The 24,680-nt window shown below is 38.7% G+C and overlaps 1 protein-coding gene and 1 pseudogene across 1 annotated transcript in view; one reads left to right on the top strand and one right to left on the bottom strand.

The window, feature by feature from the left end:
* Nucleotides 1–7,541: 7,541 nt before the first annotated feature.
* Nucleotides 7,542–24,680, top strand: part of CPNE3 (copine 3) — an 85,971-nt gene continuing 68,832 nt past the window's right edge. Inside the window, exons 1-3 of the mRNA XM_077167141.1 lie at nucleotides 7,542–7,657; nucleotides 23,995–24,134; nucleotides 24,408–24,587. Coding sequence (XP_077023256.1) covers nucleotides 24,003–24,134; nucleotides 24,408–24,587 — 312 coding nt within the window. The 5' untranslated portion in view covers nucleotides 7,542–7,657; nucleotides 23,995–24,002. The remainder of the gene's footprint in view (nucleotides 7,658–23,994; nucleotides 24,135–24,407; nucleotides 24,588–24,680) is intronic.
* On the bottom strand, nucleotides 19,732–20,774 carry LOC143686835 (tripartite motif-containing protein 43 pseudogene; annotated as a pseudogene).

Genomic DNA, 24,680 nt, shown 5'->3' on the forward strand with positions numbered 1-24,680 from the left:
CTGTTTGTGCTGAGCATTCTGTATGAATATATGATCACTTACCTGTCTCTCTTTGAGGGCCCTGCTGACTCTGTGCTTGCTTGTATTTATCAGTCTCTGATCCCCTTAGTCTATCATGCAGATTAGATCCTATGCTCTGATCAAGTGCCTTCTATTCTTAGGGAATGTCGACTTCCCCCTGCAGAAGTTTTAAAGCAGTTTCCATTCATTCAAACATTTTCAAAGTATCAGCCAGCTACAGAGTTCTAGGCATTTGAGTTCTTGCCCTACAGCGCACAACATTGAGGTGATACAAAAGAAAATATCAGAAACTGATTATATGTTTTAAAACCATGGAACTGTACAACACAGTGAAATGTAATGTAATCTATGGACTATAGTTAATAGTATAATTATTATTGTTAAATATATTAAATAATTATTTAAAATTGTCTCATCAATTGTGACAAAGTTACCACACTAAAGCAAAATGTTAATAGTAGAGAAATTGTGTGTATGAAGGAGAGGGGTATAGGAATTCTGAACTTTCTGCATGATTTTTTTGTAAACCCACACCTTCTTCAATTAAAAAAAAACCACAAGACCTACCTCAAAAGCCAATGAAAAAAAATCAAACAAAAACTCAATGAAGCTATTTGCTGATATCATAGAAATAGAGGGAAATAATACTCCAGTACCAGAGAGTCAGGGAGTGGAGTGAAGTTTGAGCCATGATATGGAAGGGAGTCAATTTTTAAAGAGAAAATAGAAATGATCAGGTTTCCATTTTAGGACGTTCACTCTGGGAACAGTGATGAGGAGAGAATGCAAAGAGCTCTTTGGAATTAATTTCCTGTTTCAGTTACCCAGGAGAGAATTAAAGAAGTGATAGTAGGTGTTCTAATTTGCTAGCTGCCAGAATACAATATACCAGACACGGAATGGCTTTTTAAAAGGGGAATTTAATAAATTGTAAGTTAACAGTTTTTAGACCATGGAAAGTCCCAATTAAAACAAGTTTATAGAAATGTCCAATCTAAGGCATCCAGGGAAAGATACCTTGGTTCAAGAAGGGTGATGAAGTTCAGGGTTTCTCTCTCAAGTGAGAAGTCACATGACGAACACAGTCAGGGTTTCTGTCTCATCTGGAAAGGCACATGGCAAACACAGTGTCATCTGCTGTCTTGCTCTCCTGGCTTCCTGCTTCATGAAGTTCCCCAGGAGGCATTTTCCTCCTTCATTTCCAAAGGTCGCTGGCTGGTGGACTCTGCTTCTTGTGGCTGTGTCATTCTGTTCAGCTCTCTCTGAATCGCCTCCTTTCTCCAAAATATTTCTCTTTCATAGGATTCCAGTAAACTAATCAAGACCCACATAGAATGGGTGGAGACATGTCTCTATCTAATCAAGTTTAATACACACATTCCGTGGAGATAACCCAATCACATTTCCAACCTATAGTACTGGATAGGGATTAAGAGAAAGGGTTGTTCCCAAAAGATTTCTTAGGATTAAATCATGGCTTCTGCAGGGTACATAAATCCTTTCAAACTAGCATAGTAGGGAAGAAGAGAAGGAGATACTTTGAGAGCCATTAAAAGTAGAATTGACCATAACTGGTAAACCAGTAGGTGTGGCAAATGAGAGGAAGGAATCAATGATTATATTTAGGTTTCTGGCTGGGATGACCATGCAGATGGTGGTGTGCCTGTTTGAAAGAATTATGTACCATAGAAAAGCCATGCCTTAATCCTGATCCAATCTTGTGGGAGCAACCATTTCTATTAATCCCTGGCTGCTTAGGCTCTCGTGGTTCTCATGGCTCTCTCCAAAATGCTTCCTCGTGTAAAGATTCCAGAAAACTAATCAAGACCCACCTGGAATGGATGGAGTCACATCTCCATGGGGATAATCTAGTCAAGTTTTCAAACTATATTACTGAGCCTATGCAGCCAGAGACCTTTGGAAAATGTCCCTTAGGGGAGCATCATGAAATAAGAAGCCTGGAGAGAAAGCTAGCAGACATCACCATGTTTGCCATGTGCCTTTTCAGTTGAGAGAGAAACTGTGAACTTCATTGGCCTCTCTTGAATGAAGGTAACTTCTTGTTGGTGCCTTAATTTGGACTTTTCTATAGACTTGTTTTAATTGGGACATTTTCATGGCCTTAGAACTGTAAACTTGTAACTTATTAAATTCCCCTTTTAAAAAACCGTTCCATTTCTGGTGTATTGCATTCTGACAGCTAGCAAATGAGAACAGGTGGTGATTTGCCTTTTTTTTCTGGTTGCTCAACAAATGTACACTCTTCCCAATTTGGAGAATTCTCCAACCAATGGGACCTGGGAGGATGCAGGATTTGTTTCCCAGTATATTGACTGAGAACAATGGATACTCATTTTCTCAGCTAATCTTGCAGCTAGGGTGCAGATCTGTGACTTAAGCTGTATTCATCAAAGGCACCTGAACCTGATTTTAAATGTAGAGCTAATGACTCAAAATAGCAGAGACAGAAACTTCTCTGTCAGTGGTAGTGGTGGCAACTGTCATGCCCAGGATTCAGTGTAGTAATGTCAGTAGGTGAATCTGCCATGTTTGATGCTCATCAGCAGGAGCAGTGGTGCCCTTACTAACCAGTTCCATGATATGGTTTGGCTGTCACTCTAGCTTTTTCACTCCAAGTCTGTATCTCTAGCCTTTCTGGCAATTCTGGGAGCTACACCATAGCCTTTCAATATATATACATATATTCTGTTTTAATCACTGGGTATCTGTTTCCATAGCTTGCAACTGAGAACCTGAATCACACACCAAAATAGGAAGCATAGAAAGAGTAGCAGGTATTGGATCAAGTGGGATTCAGTTTGGAGCATGATGAGTTTGAGGTAAAAAGATAAACAGAACAGTATAGTGTCTGGTGTCAGACTGCCTAGTTTTTTCCTGGCTCTGTTACTTACTATCTGACCCTAGGCAGGCTAGAATCAATGAGTGGTCAGAATCTGTATATGTTTTGAAGAGAGAGCTGACAGGATTTATTGACAGGATAGACCAGTTGTGGGGTGTGAGGGAAGAACATCTAAAATGACTCCAAGAGTTTTGGCCCAGTCAACTATGCTCTTTATCTTTGCTTGAAATAGAGAAAACTGTGGGAGGAATAGCTTGGAAAGGAAGATCAAGAGCTTGTTTTTGGAGAAGATAAAGAGCTTGTGTTGGCATATGTCAGATTTGAAAGGCTTAGACAGCCACAGTGGCCAGAATGATCCTCACCTGCTGATATTCGCCCTTTGTGAAGTCCCTTTTCACATTGACCAACAGAATAATGCAAAAGTGGTGGTGTGTCACTTCTGAGGCTAAGCCCTAAAAATCACAGCAACTTCTGCCCTGGCCTCTTGCATTGGAGAAGAGAAGCCATACCATGAGGACACTCAAACCACCCTGTGGAGAGGAACTGAGGTCTGCCACAGACAAACAGGACCATTTTGCATGCCACGCGAGTGAACCACCTAAGAAGTTCCTCTAACCCCAGTCAAGCCATGAGATTACTGAAACTTCATGAGAGGTAGTGAGCCAGAATCACCAAGGAAAGCTACTCCCAAATTCCTGAACCACAGAAACTATGAAGAATAATAACTGATTTTAGCTTTTTTAAGCCACTAAATTTGGGATAAATTGTTTTGTAGTAATAAATAACTAATACATTATCCAAATATAGGGTAAGCAGTTAGAACGTGGAGTTTAGGGGGAAGGTCTGGAAGTTGCAGCATATAGATGGAATTTATAGTGGTTTAAGATTAAAAGAGATTACCAAAGGTGTGAATAAAGACAGAAAAAGGAACATATCCAAGAACTAAGCCTGGGGTCACTTCATTGTTTAAAGGTTAGGAATACAAAGATAAAAATGCAAAGGAGAAATAAAGGAACAGCCAGGAGAGTATCTTGCAGCTATTTCATTCATTTTAACAAGTATTTGAATCTCCACCAGGTGTGGAGTTCCATACTTACTTGTTTTTTGTTTTTTATTTCAAGAACCTTGTCATGCTTTGTATATAACATGCACTCAATACATGTTGAATAAATGGGTGAATGATTAAGAACAAAGTAGATCAGATACTGAACTGTTTGTATATAATATGGTCTTTCCCAGAAACTTCGGGTATTTATGTGACACCTAAGACTCAGAGTTAGAGCTCTGAAGATATGAAAGTGAGCAGTTCCCCATACAGGAACTGTTTAAAAAGTTGAAAGAGTGATTAGACATTAAGTAGAGATATGAATGAAGCTGATCTGGGTAGGACTAAGATATATCAGAAGACTGAGTAAAGGATGATATCATCCATATTTTAAAACTTCTACTTTTATGCGAGACTAAAGAGAGATGTTTATTTGGTGCAAAATTTATATTTTGGGTAGTGCATTTTCTAATTTAATTTGTATGGTCAGTTTAATTGAATACCATAAGTGCATGTAATCTTGAATAGGTCATGAGATTTGTTGGTTTGTCGAGGTTAGTGTGATGCCCCAATAAATCTCAAAGTGATTTGGATAGTGAATAAAGAAGGATTTGCAAGGTTCCTGTGGTACTTAGGTTCAGGTGTCAACTTGGCTAGGTGAAGGTGCCTAGTTCTATTGCTGTGGACATGACCCAATGGCATGTGAACCTCATCTGTTGCTGATTACATCTGCAGTCAGCTAGGAGGCATGCCTGCTGCAATGAATGATGTTTGATTTAATTGGCTGGTGCTTAAATGAGACAGCTCAACGTAGCACAGCAAAAGCAGCTCAGCATACCTCATCTCAGCACTCGCAGCACAGCCCAGGCCTTTGGAGATGCAGAAAGGAATCACCCTAGGGAAAGTTGTTGGAACCCAGAGGCCTGGAGAGAAGGCCAGCAGAAACCATCCTGTGCCTTCCTACATAAGAAAGAACGTCAGTTGTAAGTTAGCTGCCTTTCCTCTGAAGAACTATATGCTAACTAAATAAATCCCTTTTATTGAAAGCCAATCTGTCTCTGGTGTGTTGCATTCTGGCAGCTAGCAAACTAGAACAGTCCCCTTGAGGGAATGGGGAGAAAGGGGGAAATATTCAACTTCCCCATTTGGAGAATTTCTGATATTCTCGCAAGTAGTGGGGACAACCAAATCAACAGGTGGAGCCCTTGATCTTGTAGTTTGCCCCTGTGAAACTTATTCCTGCAAAGGATAGGCTAAGTCTACTTAAAATTAGGCCTAAGAGTCACCCCTAGAGAACCTCTTTTATTGCTCAGATATGGCCTCTCTCTCTCTCTCTAAGCTGACATTATAAGTGAACTCAATGCCCTCCCCCTCTCTATATGGGACATAACTACCAGGGGTGTAAATCTCTTTGGTGATGTAGGACAGAAACCCCAGGATGAGCCAGGACTGGCATGAAGGAATTGAGAAAACCTTCTCAATCAAAAGGGGGAAGAGAGAAATGTGACAAAATAGTCAGTGGCTGAGAGATTTTGAACAGAGTTGAGAGGTTATCCTGGAGGTTATTCTTATGCATTATATAGATATTCCCTTTTTAGTTTATGGTGTATTAGACTGGCTAGAGGGAAGTACCTGAATCTGTAGTCCTGTGTTCTAGTAGCCATGTTTCTTGAAGATGATCGTGTGATGATGTAGCTTTTATGATGTGACCGTATGATTATGAAAACCTTGTGTCTGATGCTCCTTTTATTTAGGGTATGGACAGATGAGCAAAAAATATGGATAAAAAATAAAATAATAGGGGGAACAAAGGTTAAAATAAATTGAATATATTGAAATACTAGTGGTCAACAAGAAGAAGGGATAAGGGGTATAGTATGTATGAGTTTTTTCTTTTTTTTAAATTTCTTTTACTGGAGTGATGCCAATGTTCAAAAAAACGATCATGGTAATGAATACACAACCATGTGGTGATATTGTGAGCCATTGATTGTACACCATGTATGGAATGTTTTTTTTTATGTTAAGAACATTTATAGGCTAAGTTTTTCAATGAAAATATTAAAAAAGAAAAAAAGAGAACAAAGTGGAATGGAATTTAGACTCTAGTTGAGGAGAATGAATAGGTACATTGAATTGCCATGACATGTGGTATTCAAATGAGAAACTGCTTAACAGGGCCTAAAAGTACAAACCATTCCTTGTCTTCGCTGTTTCCCTATTTTAGGGGTAAGGTAAGTCATGAAGATTAGGTATGGATACTATGCATTCAGGAAGTTTTGAAACTTGCAGTTACTTTAATGTTGCCTGAAAGGTTTCATTTAAATGTAAAAACAGAAACAAAAATAAAACCAACAACTTTAGTAAAAACAAACCTAAAATGCTTCTCTTCTTTCCCTTCCCACTATTCTCCAGCCACCATGGTCTTGTTTTTTGTGCTAAGTTTGTTCTGCCTTTGCCCGCTATCCCCTCTCTGTGACCAGATCTTTGCATGTCTCACTCCTTCACTGATCCCCAATCTAAATAAGTTCTCCACATTCCTAAGTTCTTCTCTATCACATCACCCTGAATTATTCTCCTCATAGCATTATGGCTCTCTGAAATCTCGTTCATTCTTAATAACATCATCTGTTTGCCCTCTAGGATAGAAGCCCCTGTTTGCCTTGCTCACTGCTTTATCACATTTGAAACAATGCTTGGCATATGTAGGTACTCGGGACATATTTCTTGAATAAATAAATTAACGAATACTAACTTTCACTGAAATGGTGATTTAAAAAATATTTGGTTTGCATTTTTTGGATGATGACTGTTTTTTATTTTTTAAATTATACATTTCTTCATTTCTTCTGAAATTTAAAGGTATTTGCCTATATTTGTATTGGATTTTTTTTTCTTATCAGTGTCAATGAACTTAAGATATTAACCCTTTGCCAGGTTTGTAGCAAATATTTTTTTCCTTTTTTGTTTGTCTGCCTATTGATTTTTTCCCACATTTTTCTTAGGCAGAAGTTCTAAATTTTCAGTTATTCAACTGTAGCATTATTTTCCATAATGGTTTGTTATTCCGAAGAAGCACCGAGTGTCTGTCAAGTATGGCGCTTTGTAATTTACTCGATAGGCTCTGTTACTTAAGGCAAGTACGCCACTTAGCTACTAAATCTAAACCTCAGTTTTCTCAATTGCCAAATGGGGACAATGTCAGTACTAAATCACAAAATTGTTCTGAGCATTATATGAAATTAAGGATGTAAAATAACCCTGGTAATGTGCAAACATTGAAAGCGCTCTGAATACGTCTGGTTAATAGCTAATATTGCATTGCTTTGATGCTGAGAGCCTTGGTTCAGATAGTGGCATACATTTTCTCAGATATTTAAATTTTATAATCCTCCTGGAATTTATTTAGATGCACCAAGCAACTTATTTTAAATGCCTAAAGTAAACTGTGGCTTTTCGGTAAGCCAGACATACCCTGACCAGCCTCGATGTGCCAGCTTGCAGGAACTGAGCAGATCTGCCCTAGCAAGTACCCGGAGGCCAGAGGGGCGGAGGCCGGGGTGGGCGGAGTGCGCTGGCCCCGCCTCACCCCTCACCCCTCACCCCCACCCCCACCTCCACCCCGCCGGTCCCGCCCCAGTTTCGTGTGAATACGGAGCGGCCCTGGCGACCCTGCGGCCTCTACCTCTTTGGTTTCCACCTCTCGCGTCCTCCATCCCAGGAACTGGGACGTGAGTGCCGGCCTCTCCCCGCTCCGGGACTGGGCAGAAGGGGTTGCGGTTCTGACGGAGCCGGGCTGAGGAATCCGCGGGCCGGTCCGGCTCTCGCGCTGGGTGGGCACGCTGGACTCCTCGCGGCCGGACTCGGCCCAGGCGGGCTCCCGAGGCGCTGCGTGCGAGGTCGGCGGCCTCCCGAGGCCCGGGGCTGGGCTAGCGTCTGCGGGAGCAGCCAGGAGCCGCCGGGGCCTGGCGCTCGTACACCTGGCGCGCGGGGCCGCAATCCTCCGGCCTTCCGAGGCGGGGAGAGTCGGGTCTGCGGCCGGGAGGAAGGAGATGTGCCCCGAAATCGGCACGGGGAGAAGAGCAGGGCTACCGCGCCACGCTCTGGGTGAAGCGATCCCTCACAGGAGTTAGGCATGCTTCAGAGCAGCCGAGGCTTCCAGGAGAAGCGGCCAGATGGGGTGGGAAAAGGTGACTTCGGATTGCGGAGTGAAAATGGCATATCTAGCAGTCCCTGTTTTGGCTCTTGCTTAGAAACGCTTCTATCTAGTGTTTTGGGTTCATTGCACCAGGGGCGTGGAGGAAGTGCAGTTGCATTTGTCTGGCAGAGCCTCTGGGGAGGGGGGTGTTGCGGGGCAAGCTTAAAACCGACCGGTAATGTTGCCCTTGATGATTACCTGCAATTTTTGCTTATCCATTGTGTTTTCGTGGCTGCTTCCATCACAGATAATCAAATAGTGGGAAAGACGGGTTGTACATAGATATTATTGATTACTGTGTTCCACATTGCGCTGGACAATTTTTATATATGTTAATTCATTTAATGCTCACAACTACTGAAATATGTGGTATCGTTATCTGTATTGCCCTCGAGGAAACTCAGGCTGAATAACTCCCCAAATCACACAAATAGTAAATTGGGGTTGGAATTCAGGTCTGTATGATTGAGGAGCATAGGCTTTATGGCTTAATGGCAAGAACATTATTCTTTGGGATAAGACAGATATCTTGGTCTCAAATATATGCTTTCAGGTTTCTTAGCTGTAGGACTTGAGGCTGGTTTTCTAACCTTAGGACTTGTTTCTTCATTTGTAAAATGGAAATAAAATACCTCCTGTGTATGGGGTTGTTATGAGGATTAAATAAGATCCTATTTGTAAAATAGCAAAATTTCTTTATATAATTAGTGATAAACTTATAATCTTACTGTGGCTAATTGGGGTCAGCAAACTCTAGCTGCCAGAGTGTACCTGCCAGAGCCAAGTAAAACCTGTGCAGGTCTAGAGCAGAGTAAAAAAAAAGGGAAACTGAGAACAGATGCATACACTGATGGCATTTATAATCACACCAGTAGTTGTCTCAGGCATTAATATGGTACTCAGGATCTTTACCTTTATTAGAAGTTTAAACTTATTAGAAGTTTAAAAAGGCAATTCCTTTTGGCTGAAGAATTGGAAAATGCACCGCACTCTGCGCTGACAGATTTCAGAGAGGTGATTTCTGGGATTGAAGCCTATTGGGGCTCCCTGGAGGGAGCAGGAGCTGAGTTTCAGCACTCTGTAATCTAAAAGAAAGTATGCAGCTCCTTTTCCTTTTCCTGATTGCCTTTTTCAATTCAGATCTAGCCCCTGAAGGATAGAGGAGAGGAGGTTCCAGGACTGGAAACAAAGGGATCCTTTGCCTTTAAGGATTCCTTAACGGCTGGACACCTCTCCTTATTTCTACCTATAATTGGGAACATTTTATAGACAATGATCTTTATTTCCACATAAATTTAAATCAGCCTAAGTGTTATGCACTTGAATAATATTTTATTTTTATATATGCTTTACCACTATATGCTATCCCTATTGTCTGAATATTTTCCTGGCAGCATCAATTCACATACCCAGTTTATACTGTACTCCAGCTCTTATCAATTCTTTTTTTTTAAAAAATATTTTTATGAGATGTCTTCACATACCATATAGTCTATCCAAAGTATACAATCAATGGCTCACAATATCGTCATATAGTTGTGTATTCTTCACCATAATCATTTTTAGAACATTTTCATCACTCCAGCAACAGGAAAAAAAAAGAACTCATACATCCCATAGTCCTTACCCTCCCTTTCATTGACCCACAATATTTCAATCTACCCAATTTTTCTACCTTTATCTCCTATTATTTATTTATTTTTTTATCTTTTTTTTTTTGACTTATCTCTCCATACCTTGGATAAAAGGAGCATCAGACACAAAGTTTTCACCATCACACAGTCACACTGTAAAAGTTATATAGTTACACAGTCCTGTTCAAGAATTGAGGCTACTTGAAACACAGTTTGACAATTTCAGGTACTTCCATCTTGTCACTCCAATACACCATAAAATAAAAAGGGATATCTATATAATGCGTAAGAATAACCTCCAGGATAACCTCTCAAATCTCTTTGAATCTCTCAGTCACTGAAACTTTGTTTCATTTCTCTCTTCCTCCTTTTGGTCAAGAAAGCTTTCTCATTCTGATGATGCTGGGTCATAGCTCATCCCTAGGAGTCAGGTCCCACATTGCCAGGGAGATTTACACCCCTGGGAGTCACCATGATCATTTTTAAAACATTTGCATCACTCAGAAAAGAGATAAAAAGAAAAAAAAGAAAAAACCCCAAAGATCCCATATTCCTATCTGTTCTCTGTATAGCTTAAAGAATTGTTTTCCATGCCCTCTTTCTTTTTTAGTATTTTCACTGTTCTTTTTCTGTACCATTGCTAGTTTTCTCTTTTACAAACCTTTCTTTAGTCAATGATTTATTATGCTAGAAAGTACACCTGTCAGCAAAACTAAGAAAGTTCGCTAAGTGAAAATCATCAAATGGCATCTTAATCTTCAAAGCTTTATACTGAGCCACCACTGCTCATCAAAAGCATGAGCTTTCAGGTGGACCTTTCAGCAAGAATCAGTGCCACTTCCATTGGTGGTGTTCAACAAGTTTGAGAAATCAAAACTTGGGTATTCCTTGAATGTACTCACCTTTAGCTTTACCCTTCATACTAGCTTTATTAATCAAGTTTTGCTTCCTTCCCAGCAATATTTTCACTTTTTGCTATTACTTATAAGAATTTAAGTTTCTGGTAGTGGTAATCAAGATACTGACTTTGATACATTTTATTAAGAGTATGATAACTTCATTTAAGTTGATTATGTTGGCTTAAATGTCTTTAAAGAAGTTTTTTAAGGGGGTCATTGGGGTTCTTTTGGAGTAGCTGTTTATTCTTTTAATATATAATAGTTTACTGGTATGCAGTCTTTAAGAGAAATTAAAATAAGTTGCTGTAATGGTCAAATTATTTACAAATATGAATTAGATGGATAGGATATTAATACAGTTTTGCTGATGAAAAATAGAGGAAATGTTGCATATTTATTTCAGCAAATCATTTTGAAATCTCCTCTTACCCAAATGGGTCTATTATGCATTGTTCTTGTGAAAATTACCAGTGGTGTGATTACAATGCCCAGTGACCTTAGGCTTCTTCAATTTTCTTAGCTTTTAGTCTACCCTGCCTCTAGACTTTAAGGTGATAAGTACATGTTGAAAATATATATCTACAACTGTAAAGAGAAACTTGTCTGTCCACATTGTCGTCTGTTTGGGGGTCAGAATTGTTTTTAAAAGAAGTGAAAATAAAACCAAGTATTATTTCTTGATGGTAAATTGTCAGAATAAGTTTGTCCAATGTCTAAAATTACCTTAGCACTTCTTGTTCCCCTTTTCTTTTAGATTTTCACTTTAATAAGTAGCACCACCTAAAATGCTATATACTTTACTTATTATTGTTATTATTTGATCATATGTCTCCCTATAGTATAAACCTTTGAGGGCAGGGCTATTTGTCTGTTTGGCTTGTTTGTGTTCCCAGCACCTAGAATAGTGTCTGAAACACAATGGGTGCTCTATAAATATTTGTTTCACAGTGACAAGTGAATGAATCTTCCTAGTAAACTGTTCATGATTGGGAAATATAAAGGGGTTTGCCTGCAAGTTAAAAACAGCTGAAATGTGCCAAGCAGCCATAAAATGATTCTTGTAATCAGGAAATGTATAAACATCTCAACCCTAAGTCCTTGTTCAATGTACAACAATTTAAACTTTGAGAATGAAGTCGTTGTGGTAGTTGCAGCTTTAAGCTGAAAGAAATTTTTATATTAGTATTCATCACGAACTAGATAGGAGCATCATGATGTGATGACAAGATGTGAAATGCCTTTCAGGCTTTTTATTTTTTTATTTATTTTTTAAACAACACAAACACGAACATTCTTACCATATAATCATTCCATTCGTGGTATATAATCAGTAACTCAGAATATCATCACATAGTTGTATATTCTCATGATCATTTCTTAGAACATTTGCATCAATTCAGAAAAAAAAAAAATTCATACATACCATACCTCATGCCCCTCCCTTTTATTGACTTGCTAGTATTTCCATCTTCCCAACATATTTTAGTTTTTGCTTCCCCTATTTTTTTCTATACCCTCTACCACTCCCGTTCGTTGATCACTTGCATTTCAATCTACTAAATTTATGAAATGCCTTTTGTGCCCAATTAAGTACCGTACATGCTCGGCTAAGAAGAGAAGCAAGGGAGCCAAGTTCTGGAAAGGTGCATTTAGAGTCCAGGCATAGTCTTCACTTAGGGGCGAGGGAGAGGTTCTGATGGCTGAACCAACATCTGAGAGGTTCTGGGAGGTGGGAAGTTTTTAAAGTACTCAGAGTGGAATGAGAACCTTGAGGGACTTCATTCTTAGCAGGCTGATGTGACTTAGTATAATATCTACCCTGCCCAGCTGACCAGTGGGCTTTATTGAGGTGTCGTAATTTTTAAACTTTTCAAAATCAAGGGATTTTCTGCTTGAGACTGCAACTCTGATGTTTCTTAAGGCAGTTTTTGGTGAGAGATGATTCATTTTGCAGATATGTACTTCAGACCTGACTTTGCCAAGGCACATGTTTTCTTAAAGTAAGGCAATACTGAGATGTCATTGCTTTTAACGTCTATCAACACCTGGTTAAGTGAGCCTGTGATGAACTGTTCATTAAATAGGCTTGAAAATATCATAAGTGAAACATTTTTTAAAATGTATATACATTTGCCTGCCACGTGGGAGACCTAGGTTCAGTTCTTGGCCATGCACACCCCCCCCAAAAGGGTATGCAATAGCCAAGAGATTAGCGAAGTAGTACAACCTGATACGCACGTTAAATAAACTTCGTTGCCTGCTATGACCTATGGAACAGAACATAGTTTTCTAGAGAAAGTAAAGAAAGAGCCTTAGTTGATTGTTCACTGTGTTTTTTTAAAGTAAGAGTGATCATGTGTCAACATTTTCTTATTAACTCCCCAATTCTGCATGTCCGTGTATCAGATTTTACTAGGATAACTCAAGAACCTGGAAGCTCATTAAAAAAACAAAACGAAACAGAAACAATGTCCGAAATCTTAACCCTTTGTTGCCAGGATATGTGCTGAGAGCTTAATAAGGTGAAATTCTGTGGATAAGACTAAAACTCACTTCCTTATTATATTACACTCATTTGATAGACTGGGCTCTGTTTTGTTTGTTGTGATTTTTTTAGAGTCATCTGGGGATTAGAATCTAATAACATTTTCAAGTAAACATATGCAACTAGTGGGAAAGTATTTAAATACATATTTTTCAGATACAGCTTTTTATATATTAGAAGATGGTGGCTGAGTTTGAAAAACTTTATTTCTTTCCTTCTGTTTCTCCTTTTGGGTCTTATTCTGATTTTTTTCTATTCATTTTTTAACAATCCTTTACTACCATTTCCTTAATGAGCTCCATAATCACTGTAATTAAATTACAGTCATGGGACATTAATTGGAAAAGTCCAGACCATTGTAGTTACTAAAGGGAGTGGCTCAACTGTTAGATTTAATAGTTGAAAAAACTGAAGCCTAGAGAAATTAGAGTGCCTGCCCACATACCCACAGTTGCTGTGTGACTGACACGGAACTGGAGTCCAGTTTACTTGATTCCTGATCCACTAATATTTCCTATTTGTCCCTTTTTCATATTCACAAGAAAACATACCTATTTCTCTGACTTAATTCTCCATCTTCATTTCTAATGCTCTCTGGTGGGGATAAAAATGCTGAGGATAGCTTTTTTTTTCTTTTTTAATGCTATTTTATTGAGTTATATCCACACAGCATACAATCCATTCAAAGTATACAATCAATGGCTCACAATATCTTTACATAATTATGCACATTTTGTTTACCCCAAAAAAGCTATGTTTTTTTCTCACTAAGATGACTTTATTTTTATTTATTTATTAATTGACAAGCCAAAACAACATATGAACATGAACATACTTAACAAGCAAACATTCCATACGTGGTGTACAATCAATGGCTCATAATATCATCACATAGTAGTATATTTATCACCATGATCATTTTTTAGAACATTTTGAGCATAACTTTTTCAATGAATACACGACACACTCAGTGTAAGTTATTCTGATGTAAGATTTTTATTCAGATTCTAAATACTGAAATAGGACGTATTCCTGAAAATAGATGTTGCTGCTCTAAGATGGTCCAGAAGTGTCATCTGAAGGCCCTGAGTGCCTGGTATGTTGCATGTGTGGAGAAAATGCTTAAACAATTTGCAGCTTAATGGACTATCTTGATGTTTCAAAGACAACTGCTATAATGTGAATAAAAACTATTTCAGTTCTTTACTACATTTGGTTCCCAAAGCATGCTGTTATTCTGGTTACATTTGTTTAAGAAAGATATTAATGGTTGGTTAGCCTAAATGTTAACTTTCTGTTTTTTTTAAAAATTTATTTAAAAAAATTTTATTGTGGTGAATTATATTTAACAAAATTTTCCATTTTTATCATTTTGTTTTTTTTTAATTTTTATTTTAAAACAATTTCAAACTTTCCAGAAAGTAGCAAAAGTAACACAGAAACAATACATAAAACTCCAGTGTTCCCCCTACCCAGATATGCAGATTTACCAACAATTAGCATTTTGCCACATTTGTTATATCATTCTTTCTTTCTGCCTGCCTTCTATCTAATCTATCCATCTAGCAATATTTCTTCTACCTATTATCTGTCAGCTATCTCATCTTTCTCATCTATCATCTTCTAGCTCCTAAACATGTGAGGGTAGATTGCATACATCATGTTTCTCTAACATTTAACTCTTCCAAATTTCCTGAGAACAAGGTCACTCATGTAACTGCTTTACGTGCAGTTATCAAGTTCAAGAAATTTAACATTGATATAAAGCACACAGTCCATATTCCAATTTTTTCACTTGTTCCAATAGTATCCTTTTGGACATTTTCTCCTCCATTATTAGATCCTGTCCAGGAACAAGTATTACATTTAATTACCATTGTCTCTTTAGTCTTTTTCTCTTTTTAAATTATAAGTAACATATATACAACATAAAATTTCCTATCTCAGTCACGCCCAAGCATATGGTTCAGTGGGATTAATCATAAACATGCTGTAAATAAAAATCATCTTTTATCTAAGCTTTTCCTTCACCCCAGGCAGAAACCTTGAAGCCTTTAAGCATTAACTCCCCACTGCCCCTCCCCTGATCTGATTTCATTATTAATTTGTCAGACTGAATATTATAGTGGATGTATGTATTTCAAAGCTGTTAGAAAATACTGTTGTTATACTAAGCAGCCATTAATTTGAGGCTTTAGTGCTCTTAAGGCATTTTGGTATTTGGAGAAAAATCTGGGTTCTTGCTCTAGCCCTGCCACTTATTAGCTTGGTGACCTGGGGTAAGCAGTTTAACCTTTGAAAGAAACATTTTTCCCCCTCACAGAAACTGTGCTCTATCTTGAAAATTAACAATGTGCTGAAAATCGCCAACATATTCTGGGGCAAAATATTTGAGTTCTTACTTTTATAATCTTACTATTATAATCATAGCCATGACTGATTGACTACTTGCTATATAGTAATCCTTGTCCTTCCCAACTCTCAGGGTTATTGTCAGGTTCAGAAGATGGTGAATTATTTGGAAACACTTTTGAAATTAAAACAAAGCCAAAAACACAACAACATAACTTTCTGTTTGTCAGAATTAACTATCTTTCTTCTCCCCCTTCCTTACCCTCTCCCAATCTAGACCTTTAACTTTAAGGGTAAAAAAAAATCAATAGTCAGTGGCAACATAAGTGCATATTCTTTTATACTGGAATGTAGTTTAAATCCTTAGTAAAAATAGAAATCTCTAGGGAGCTTCCCTAGCTCCAAGGGTGTTTAAATTGCTCCCCATTTGTGCCACACAGTTTTATACTGTTGCATATCTATGTACGCGTAGATAGCTTTGGATTTTGCTTTTGTGCCACACTCTGTCCCCTCTCCTCCCCCCCAACATTTAGAGCACTTAAAAGGTATTCAGTAAATAAAGGTTGAATGGATGCATCTCCCCAATACCATTATAATGAGCTCTCTTGGTAGGCTCTATCTCTACAGTCCTTAGCTTAGTAATGGGTACTGGGCAATCTCTTAATAGACACATATACTGGTTTGAAAGGATGTATGCCCCCTAGGAAACCATGTTTTAATCAAAATCCTGTTTCATAAAGGTAGAATAATTCCTGTTCAATACTGTATGTTTGAAACTGTAATCGGATCATCTCCCTGGATGATGTGATTTAGTCAAGAGTGGTTAAGCTGGATTAGGTGATGACATGTGTCCACCATTTGGGTGGGTCTTGGTTGGTTTATTGGAGTCCTATAAAAGAGGAAACATTTTGGAGAATAAGAGATTCAGAGAGAGCAGAGAATGCTGCAGCACCATGAAGCAGAGAGTCTATCAACCAGCGCTTTGGAGATGAAGAAGGAAAATGCTTCCTGGGGAGCTTCATGAAACAGGAAGCCAGGAGAAGCTAGCAGATGATGCCATGTTTGCCATGTGCCTTTCCAGATGAGAAAGGAACCCTGACTGTGTTCACCATGTGCCTTTCCAGATGAGAGAGAAACTTTGACTGTTTGCCATGTGCCTTCTCACTTGAGAGAAACCCTGAACTTCATCGGCCTTCTTGAATCAAGGTATCTTTCCCTGGATACCTGTGATTGGACGTTTCTATAGATGTGTTAATTGGGACATTTTCTCGGCCTTAGAACTGTAAACTAGCAACTCATTAAATTCCCCTTTTTAAGAGCCATTCTGTTTCTGGTATATTGCATTCTGGCAGCTAGCAAACTAGAATAACACACTTGGCAGTTTGATCTGGGACCTCTAGGTAGTGTAATAACTCTTAGATTTTTGGCCATGTTACACCCTCCCCAACTCTTTTTTTTTTTTTTTAGAAGCACCTACTACTGTTCTGAGCAACAGAGTTTAAGAATACAGCTGTAGGGTATTTACTGCTGATGTTGCCAGGCTCCATTCCAAGGTTACTGTTGCTTGCTTTGGATTAGGTGCCTGGAGGATGCGCTGTGGAAGAGCAGTTAGTGAATCATGGTGTTAAAGCCAGAAGGAGTGTTTGAAGACTTTTTAATATAGCCAATATCTTCATTTCATAGGGAAAGGCTGAGGTTTATGCCAGGCATTGGTGGGTGGCCCTGACTTCTTCCTCCCAATAGTTTTAGGACACTACAAGTTACTGGCACTAGGCATCGGCTCTTCTCCTCTGTGCCCAAATGAGGTAACAGCAGCGTAGGTAAACCAACCCTTTAGAGAGGATTTAGGAAAATTAGCACTTATCTTTAGGCAAGGCTGACTACTTTGGAAAATTAATTTTGCGTAAATCACTGAAATCCTTTTGTTTTTATTCTGAGTAACTTTTCATAAACAAGAATGAGAAGGGTGCTTTATGTTTTACTATTTAATAATAAGGTATCTGTGCTGAGACATTTAAAATATTTGAATAGCTAATAAAATAATTGTGGCAGTACATGGAGTATCTAATATATGCTGACCATACTACAAATTTAGGCATTTTTTTAATCCCCATTTTATAGATGAGAAAATTGAAATTCAGAGACATAGTCTGGCAAAGGTGACATGCCCAGTATATAAGTGGTAGAAAATTTTCTTTTGCATTCAAACTTTATTCACATTTAATAGCAAAGCGACATTATATTAAAGTAGAACAAGCTTTAAGAGCAATAAAATCTGTATCAATTTGCTTCAGTTCACAAGGGCTCTCTCAGATATGGAGTTCTTTGGCATAAATTCAAGTTCTTATCATGTACGGCGAATATACAGGAAAGGTCTAACAGGAAATTTAATGAATTAATTGGAGTAGTTCCAAATGGGGGAATTTTTGGTGAAATTCAGAAAAGTCATACTTCTACTCTCACAATCAAGAAACACACAAGCCTGTGCTGGTTTGATAGGATGTATGGACCCTAGAAAAGCCATGTTTTAATCAAAATCCCATTTCATAAAGGCAGAATAATCCCTATTCAATACTGTATGTTTGAAACTGTAATCAGATCATCTCCCTGGAGGTATGATTTAATCAAGAGTGGCTGTTAAACTGGATTCGGTGATGACATGTCTCCACCCATTTGGGTGGGTCTTGATAGTTTCTGAAGTCCTATAAAAGAGGAAATATTTTGGAGAATGGGAGATTCAGAGAGAGCAGGGCAGAATGACATAGCCACGAGAAGCAGAAGTCCAATAGCCAGTGACCTTTGGAGATGAAGAAGAAAAATGCCTCCGGGGAGCTTCATGAAACTGGAGGCCAGGAGAAGAAGCTAGCAGATGACGCCGTGTTCACCATGTGCCCTTCCAGATGAGAGAGGAACCCTGACCGTGTTCACCATATGACTTTCCAGATAAGAGAGAAACTGTGACTGTTTTCACCATGTGCCCTTCCACTTGAGAAAGAAGCCTTGAACTTCATCGGCCTTCTTGAACGAAGGTATCTTTCCCTGGATGCCTTGGATTTGACATTTCAATAGAATTGTTTATTTGGGACATTTTCTCAGCCTTAGAACTGTAAACTAGCAATTTATTAAATTCCCCTTGTTAAAAGCCATTCCATTTCTGGTATATTGCATTCTGGCAGCTAGCAAACTAGAACACAGCCCGACCATGAGGTTTCTGTAAATACTGACAAAGCGTTGGAGTGATGGTGAAGAGACTGTACCGATTATGCTCCTTCACACATAAAAGAAGAAAAATGTCCCCAGATTCAACAAGTGTGCCATTCTTCCTTATCCAGGAGTCACTGCAGACTCCTGGAGCCCAGTCCCAAGAGTTGTCCCCTTTCAGCTCCCAGTAAGATTTGCCAACAATGAAGGCCTGGGTCCCCAGGCCTTTAACTTTGCAGCAGAATAGTTAAATCTTTTAGATTTAAAAGCTGTGTCTTTTTTTTTTTTTTAAATATTTTTATTGACAAATCTTCACACACATAAGTCCATGCATGGTGTATAATCCATGGCTCACAATATCATAACATAGTTGTGTATTCATCACCATGATCATTTTTAGAACATTTGCATCACTCCAGAAAAAGAAATTAAAAGAAAAAAACTCATATATCCCTTACCCCTTAACCCCTCCCTCTCATTGACCACTAGTATTTCAATCTACCCAATTTATTTTACCCCTTATCCTCCCTATTATTATTTTTTAATCCATATTTTTTGCTCATCTGTCTATACCCTGGATAAAAGGAGCATCAGACACAAACACACTGTCACATTGTAAAAGCTATATCATTATACCGTAGTCTTCAAGAATCAAGGCTCCTGAAACACAGCTCAGCAGTTTCAGGTGCTTCCCTCACCATTCCAATACACCATAAACTAAAATGGGATATCAGTATAATGCATATGAATAACCTCGAGGATAACCTCTCAACTGTTTGAAATCTCTCAGCCACTGAAAGTTTATTTTATTTCATTTCTCTCTTTGCCTTTTTGGTCAAGAAGGCTTTCTCAATCCCACGATGCCAGGAACCAGCTTATCCTCAGAGTTCTGTCCCACACTGGCAGGGAGATTTACATCACTGGTAGTCATGTCCCGTATAGGAGGGAGGGCAGTGAGTTCACCTGCCAAGTTGGCTTAGACAAAGAGGCCACATCTGAGCAACAAAAGTGGTTCTCTGGGGGTAACTCTTAGGCATATAAAAGCTGTGTCTTGATGGTCATGCTAAATCTCCAACTTCTCACGTCATTGTACAGCATGATACTGTGATTGGTTGTTTCATTATTGAAGGAAATGTTCAGTAGTAACGGCTGAGTCTGTCAGTTCTGTAGTGAGCCCTGCACTGAGCTCTGGGCTCACAGGCTGGGGAGCATGCAACTGTGCTGACTCACTCCTTGTCAGTGTATTTCCAAAATCCTGGAGCATCTGCATATCTGGTTTATGGCACATTAGCATCAGCTCCTCATACATTTCTCTTAGTCCTTTCCTCTTTTGAGCCATTGTGGTTTCATTTTTCTTGAGTTGCTGTAAAATATTTTTGCCTTCCTGTGTCATTTTGTCTAAATGTTATTTTCCTTCCTCATGGAGATCTAGATGCAAGTTCTCATACACAGCTTTGATGAGCATTCTCCATAGACACACTTAATCCATTGGCACATCAGTATTTCTGTTCTCTTCATTTAGATTTCTCTGATTTTCCCGAATCTCTTCCCACAGAGATTTCATCTGTTTTAGGAGCTTCTTCTGCTAATCCTCAGCAGCCCATTCAATGGAAGAATGTTTGTCAGTCTCATATTCCTGAGACTCAGAGCAGAGCAAACAGCAGGTTTTTGTAGTCTTCACAGATCTTCTTAGTTCTTTGTGTGTCCCACACATATGTTCTTCGGAGCACAGAAATTGGCAGAGATTTTCCTGTCTAATGCCAGACACAAGACTCTTCACAACAGTGTTAGTTTTGAAGTCTCTGTGAGATTTCCTTGCAGGTGGGGCATTTGGCAGGAGTTTCAGCTTCTTCCCGGGAAGAAGCCTATGGTGACTGGGTCTGTCAAGTAGTTCAGGCAGCTTAAGTAGGTGAGTTCTTTCTGGAAGGCTTGAGAGATGTCTGAGTCCATTTTTCTTTCCAATATGTTTCCCAAGTCTTGAAGCAGCCCCTTGTTGGCCATGTGGCATGTCTCAGTCAGCTCTCTGTACATTTCTCTCAGGCTTGCTTTCTGTTGAATCATTTGTACTTCACTGTCTTTGAGTTGTCTGGTAGAAAAGAAATTTGAACCAAGCACACCTACCCTGTAGTTATTATTCAAATGTGTTGCCTCAGAACAGAGAGGAGGCAGTAAAACATGGTCCCTGCTAAGTGGATCTTGAAGGACTTATATGGGCAGAGGTAGTTACTTAGACTAGGGTAGGACCAAGGCAGCCATTAAATGATTTATTTGTTTTTAAATCAGGAGTGATAAAACCATGAGGTTAATGGAGAGAGGATGGCAGTGGGCAGTCCTATTAAGAGACTATACAGCAGAATTGGTGAGAGGTACAGACAGCCTGAATTAGAGTTGTGATGTGGGTGTAGGGAAGGTTCTCCACGTTTGAGAGGTTTTTTGGCTGTCATAGAACTATATGACAGCTTTACTGAGTAGGTAAGGAGTACGTCTGGAGGGAGATGGGAAAAAAAGAAGCAGACAAGACTTCCGGATTTTCAGCTAGGGTGTGAGAGTGATCCTATCCCTTAAATTTAATACTTAAGTCCCTGCTGCTAAATATTAGACTTAATTTGTTTATTTTATTTTTTTTGCATGGGCAGTCACCAGGAATCGAACCCAGGTCTTCAGTATGGCAGGCAAACACTCTGCCACTGAACCACAGTGGCCCACAATTTTGTTGACTCATGAGAGAATGGTTGATGGGCTATTTAGGGGTTATTTGCATTTCAGAAGAGGAGTTTGAATCAAATGATTATCCAATAAGTAATCTAGGCAGTAGGGAAGCTGTTGTCTAATCCAAGGGGCTATTTCTGTCTTTCCTCTCCATCTTCTTTGTCTTTGGGAAGTAAAATACATAGATTCACTCTTTAGTTACATATGTATTCATACCTGTGTTAACTTATCTCAGCTGATCTCCTATTTTCTATACTTAAATCAAATATTTCTTCTTTATAATTTGTGGAAAACATATCCCATTGCCCTTTTAAAAACTGTGAAAGTTGAATAATTACGCAGAAAGGAAATGAGCATCCTCATGAATGTTGCTGTTAACCGGCGGGTCCACACGCAAACACTAGGTCATTTCTTCCAGCTACTATCCGGCTATAATGGGTTTCTAGATAAAAGTCAGGCAGAGTCAGAGCCATTTTCATGGGGAGAATGCTGCTAATAGAGGAAATCTGTTTCCAGGCAGCAGTGGAGTAATGTAATCATCAGCAATTTGCTAAATAATCAATGGTATGTTGTTTCTGCAATGCTGGTATGTTGTTTCTGTAGTGTATGATATCTGTATTCTCTGTTGAATTCTCCCTGTCCTTAGAAAGTGGAGGACTTTATGTTGCTAATAGAGAATTCTCTGCTTTTGTTCATTAGAAGCTTCGGCATTCCTCATTCATTGTTGGCTTCTTGCATAGACTATGTATCAGTGATTGTCCTCATACCCTTTCCAAGTTTCCGATGTGGTTTATTTTGAATGGAATCAGTGACATCCTCTGGGAATGCTCTCCTAGCCTGCTGGCCTTGTCTTAACACTCTTCCCATGAGCTGAAGTACAACCTACCTTAGCCACTGTTCTGCAGTGAATGAGCCAAAACCTAATATTTCTGTCCACTCTGATATTAACATCATCCTGAGTATTGGTGATGTGCAACTTCCAAGAGTCTAAATTAACTAAACAAAAGAAAAAAATTATACAGCTAACATTTATTCCATAGACTCTGTGTTAGATATAAAAAGCAATATACTGGGCATATGGCCCATGTCTGAATTATGTTTCCTCATAGCATCTCCATTTTTACTAATGAGGAAATGTAGACTAAGAAACTTGAGGAACTTATGAGGCCACACAGCTAATACCAGATGCAGGATTCGACCCGGATATGCATTAGTCCAAATTTGATTTTGTCCCCAACTTTAATAATGCTTTATTATTAGTGTAGCAAGAATTGAAAGGAGTGATTGATGTGATTTGTGATAATCACGGAAATCATCATGGAATGGAATAAGGAAAAATAGGAAACATGGGATAGATAGGAGAGGATCAGACCAGAATGATGAGTGGATTTGTTCCTCTTGTCCCAGAATTTCAGCTAAATTTCAAAGTAGAGGGCAAAGGAAATTAAATGCTCCACATTGTAAGGACAATTTCCAGCAGCTGTGGGGGAGGAGCTTCCCACCTACAGAACCTGCTCTACCATCATCAACACATTTCATTCTAGACAGCCTGCTAAGTGGTCTTCCAGTTAGGGAATACATTGCTTGTTTGCTGGTCTTTATTAACCCCTACAATCTTTTCTTTCCCAGGTTCTAGAGGGAAAAGCAGCTCACTCTTAACGCTGCATCTCTCCTCAAGTCCCCTACCTTTTCCAGTCATGTTATTGACTGAAAGTGGGGAATAGGGAGGTGGTAGCAGCTAGGCTATTTCTGGTGTTTCCTAGCAAGTCATGAAGAAAGACGGTACACATCTACTTGCTGGATACCTTATGTAGAACAGTGGTTCCTCAACCTTATTGACACATTTATTAGAATCATCTGGGTTGCCCATACTCAGGTTGTACCCTAAACCAGTTAAGTTAAATTTCTTCATATAGGACTCTGACATGAGGAGCTTTTTAAAAGTCTGCAGATGACTCCAGTGAGCAGCCAAGACTGAAAGCCACTACTGTGGCTGAAGGTATTTGGGGTCTTTTTTCCCCCCAGATCTTGGCTCAGCCAGAATTTGAAAACAGAAAATTAGATCATTCAGTATCTTGTTAAATAAACAAATAAAAATGAAATTAAGGTTGTAGTTTAATCTGTTTTGTGCCATATGCTGTGCCTACCTTTAAGTGAAGGATCAAGATCATACTTGGAATTTTTTTGAATGGTAAAATTTATAGTAAGGTCCATAGAAGATTAGTATGTCTTATTTGCCATCTTAAAAACTACATTTTACTCTCACTACATTCAGCTGTTGGGAGAAAATGAGTTTTCTCCCAACAGCTGAATCTTGCTGAAGCAGTATCACTGGAATGGGATAATAAACACCCACTAGGCATGTCTTTAACCAAAAGCTTCATTCAAGCAACTTCATTCTGTGATCCTTTACTGAAAGTTTGTCTTGGGAATCATGGGTTGTAAGAGTACAGCTATTTCTGTGAAGAATGAATGTGCTTCTTAAAGACACCATTTCATTGGCTTTTTAATTTCATTGATTTTCTCACAGCTCAAGAGATGGCTGCCCAGTGTGTTACGAAAGTGGAGCTGAATGTTTCCTGTGACAATCTTTTGGATAAAGATGTAGGGTCAAAGTCGGATCCTTTGTGTGTATTATTTTTGAATACAAGTGGTCAACAGTGGTATGAGGTAATATTAACTACTATACATGAAAAGTAATCTGAATTGCCCTTTTGACAATGTAAAGAGTTTATTTAAAATTTTTTAAAGAATAAAACCATCTTATCCATTAATGTATCAATGCAGTTTTGAGGACAAATTTGCCTTTGATTGTGAAATTTTTCATACATACATAAAACTTTTTTAGTTGTTATGCCTGTATTTGTGTTTAGTGCATAAAGATGTTAAAATCCAAGTATATCTTTGATCTAAAGAAATTCTTTGTTTTTGGGTTGGGTATAGGTTGAACGCACAGAAAGGATTAAAAATTGCTTGAGCCCCAAATTTTCCAAGACATTTATTATTGATTACTACTTTGAAGTGGTTCAGAAATTGAAATTTGGGATTTTTGACATCGACAACAAAACAATTGAACTGAGTGATGATGACTTCTTAGGAGAATTTGAATGTACCCTGGGACAAGTGAGTATAGAAAGCTGCTGTACTCTATTTTGCTTAATTTTTTTTTACCACAGAATTGGTTGTTGTTGATGTGTTCATTAATATGATGTTTAA

Source organism: Tamandua tetradactyla, chromosome 6, assembly GCF_023851605.1.
Source record: "Tamandua tetradactyla isolate mTamTet1 chromosome 6, mTamTet1.pri, whole genome shotgun sequence".
Classification (NCBI taxonomy): domain Eukaryota; kingdom Metazoa; phylum Chordata; class Mammalia; order Pilosa; family Myrmecophagidae; genus Tamandua; species Tamandua tetradactyla.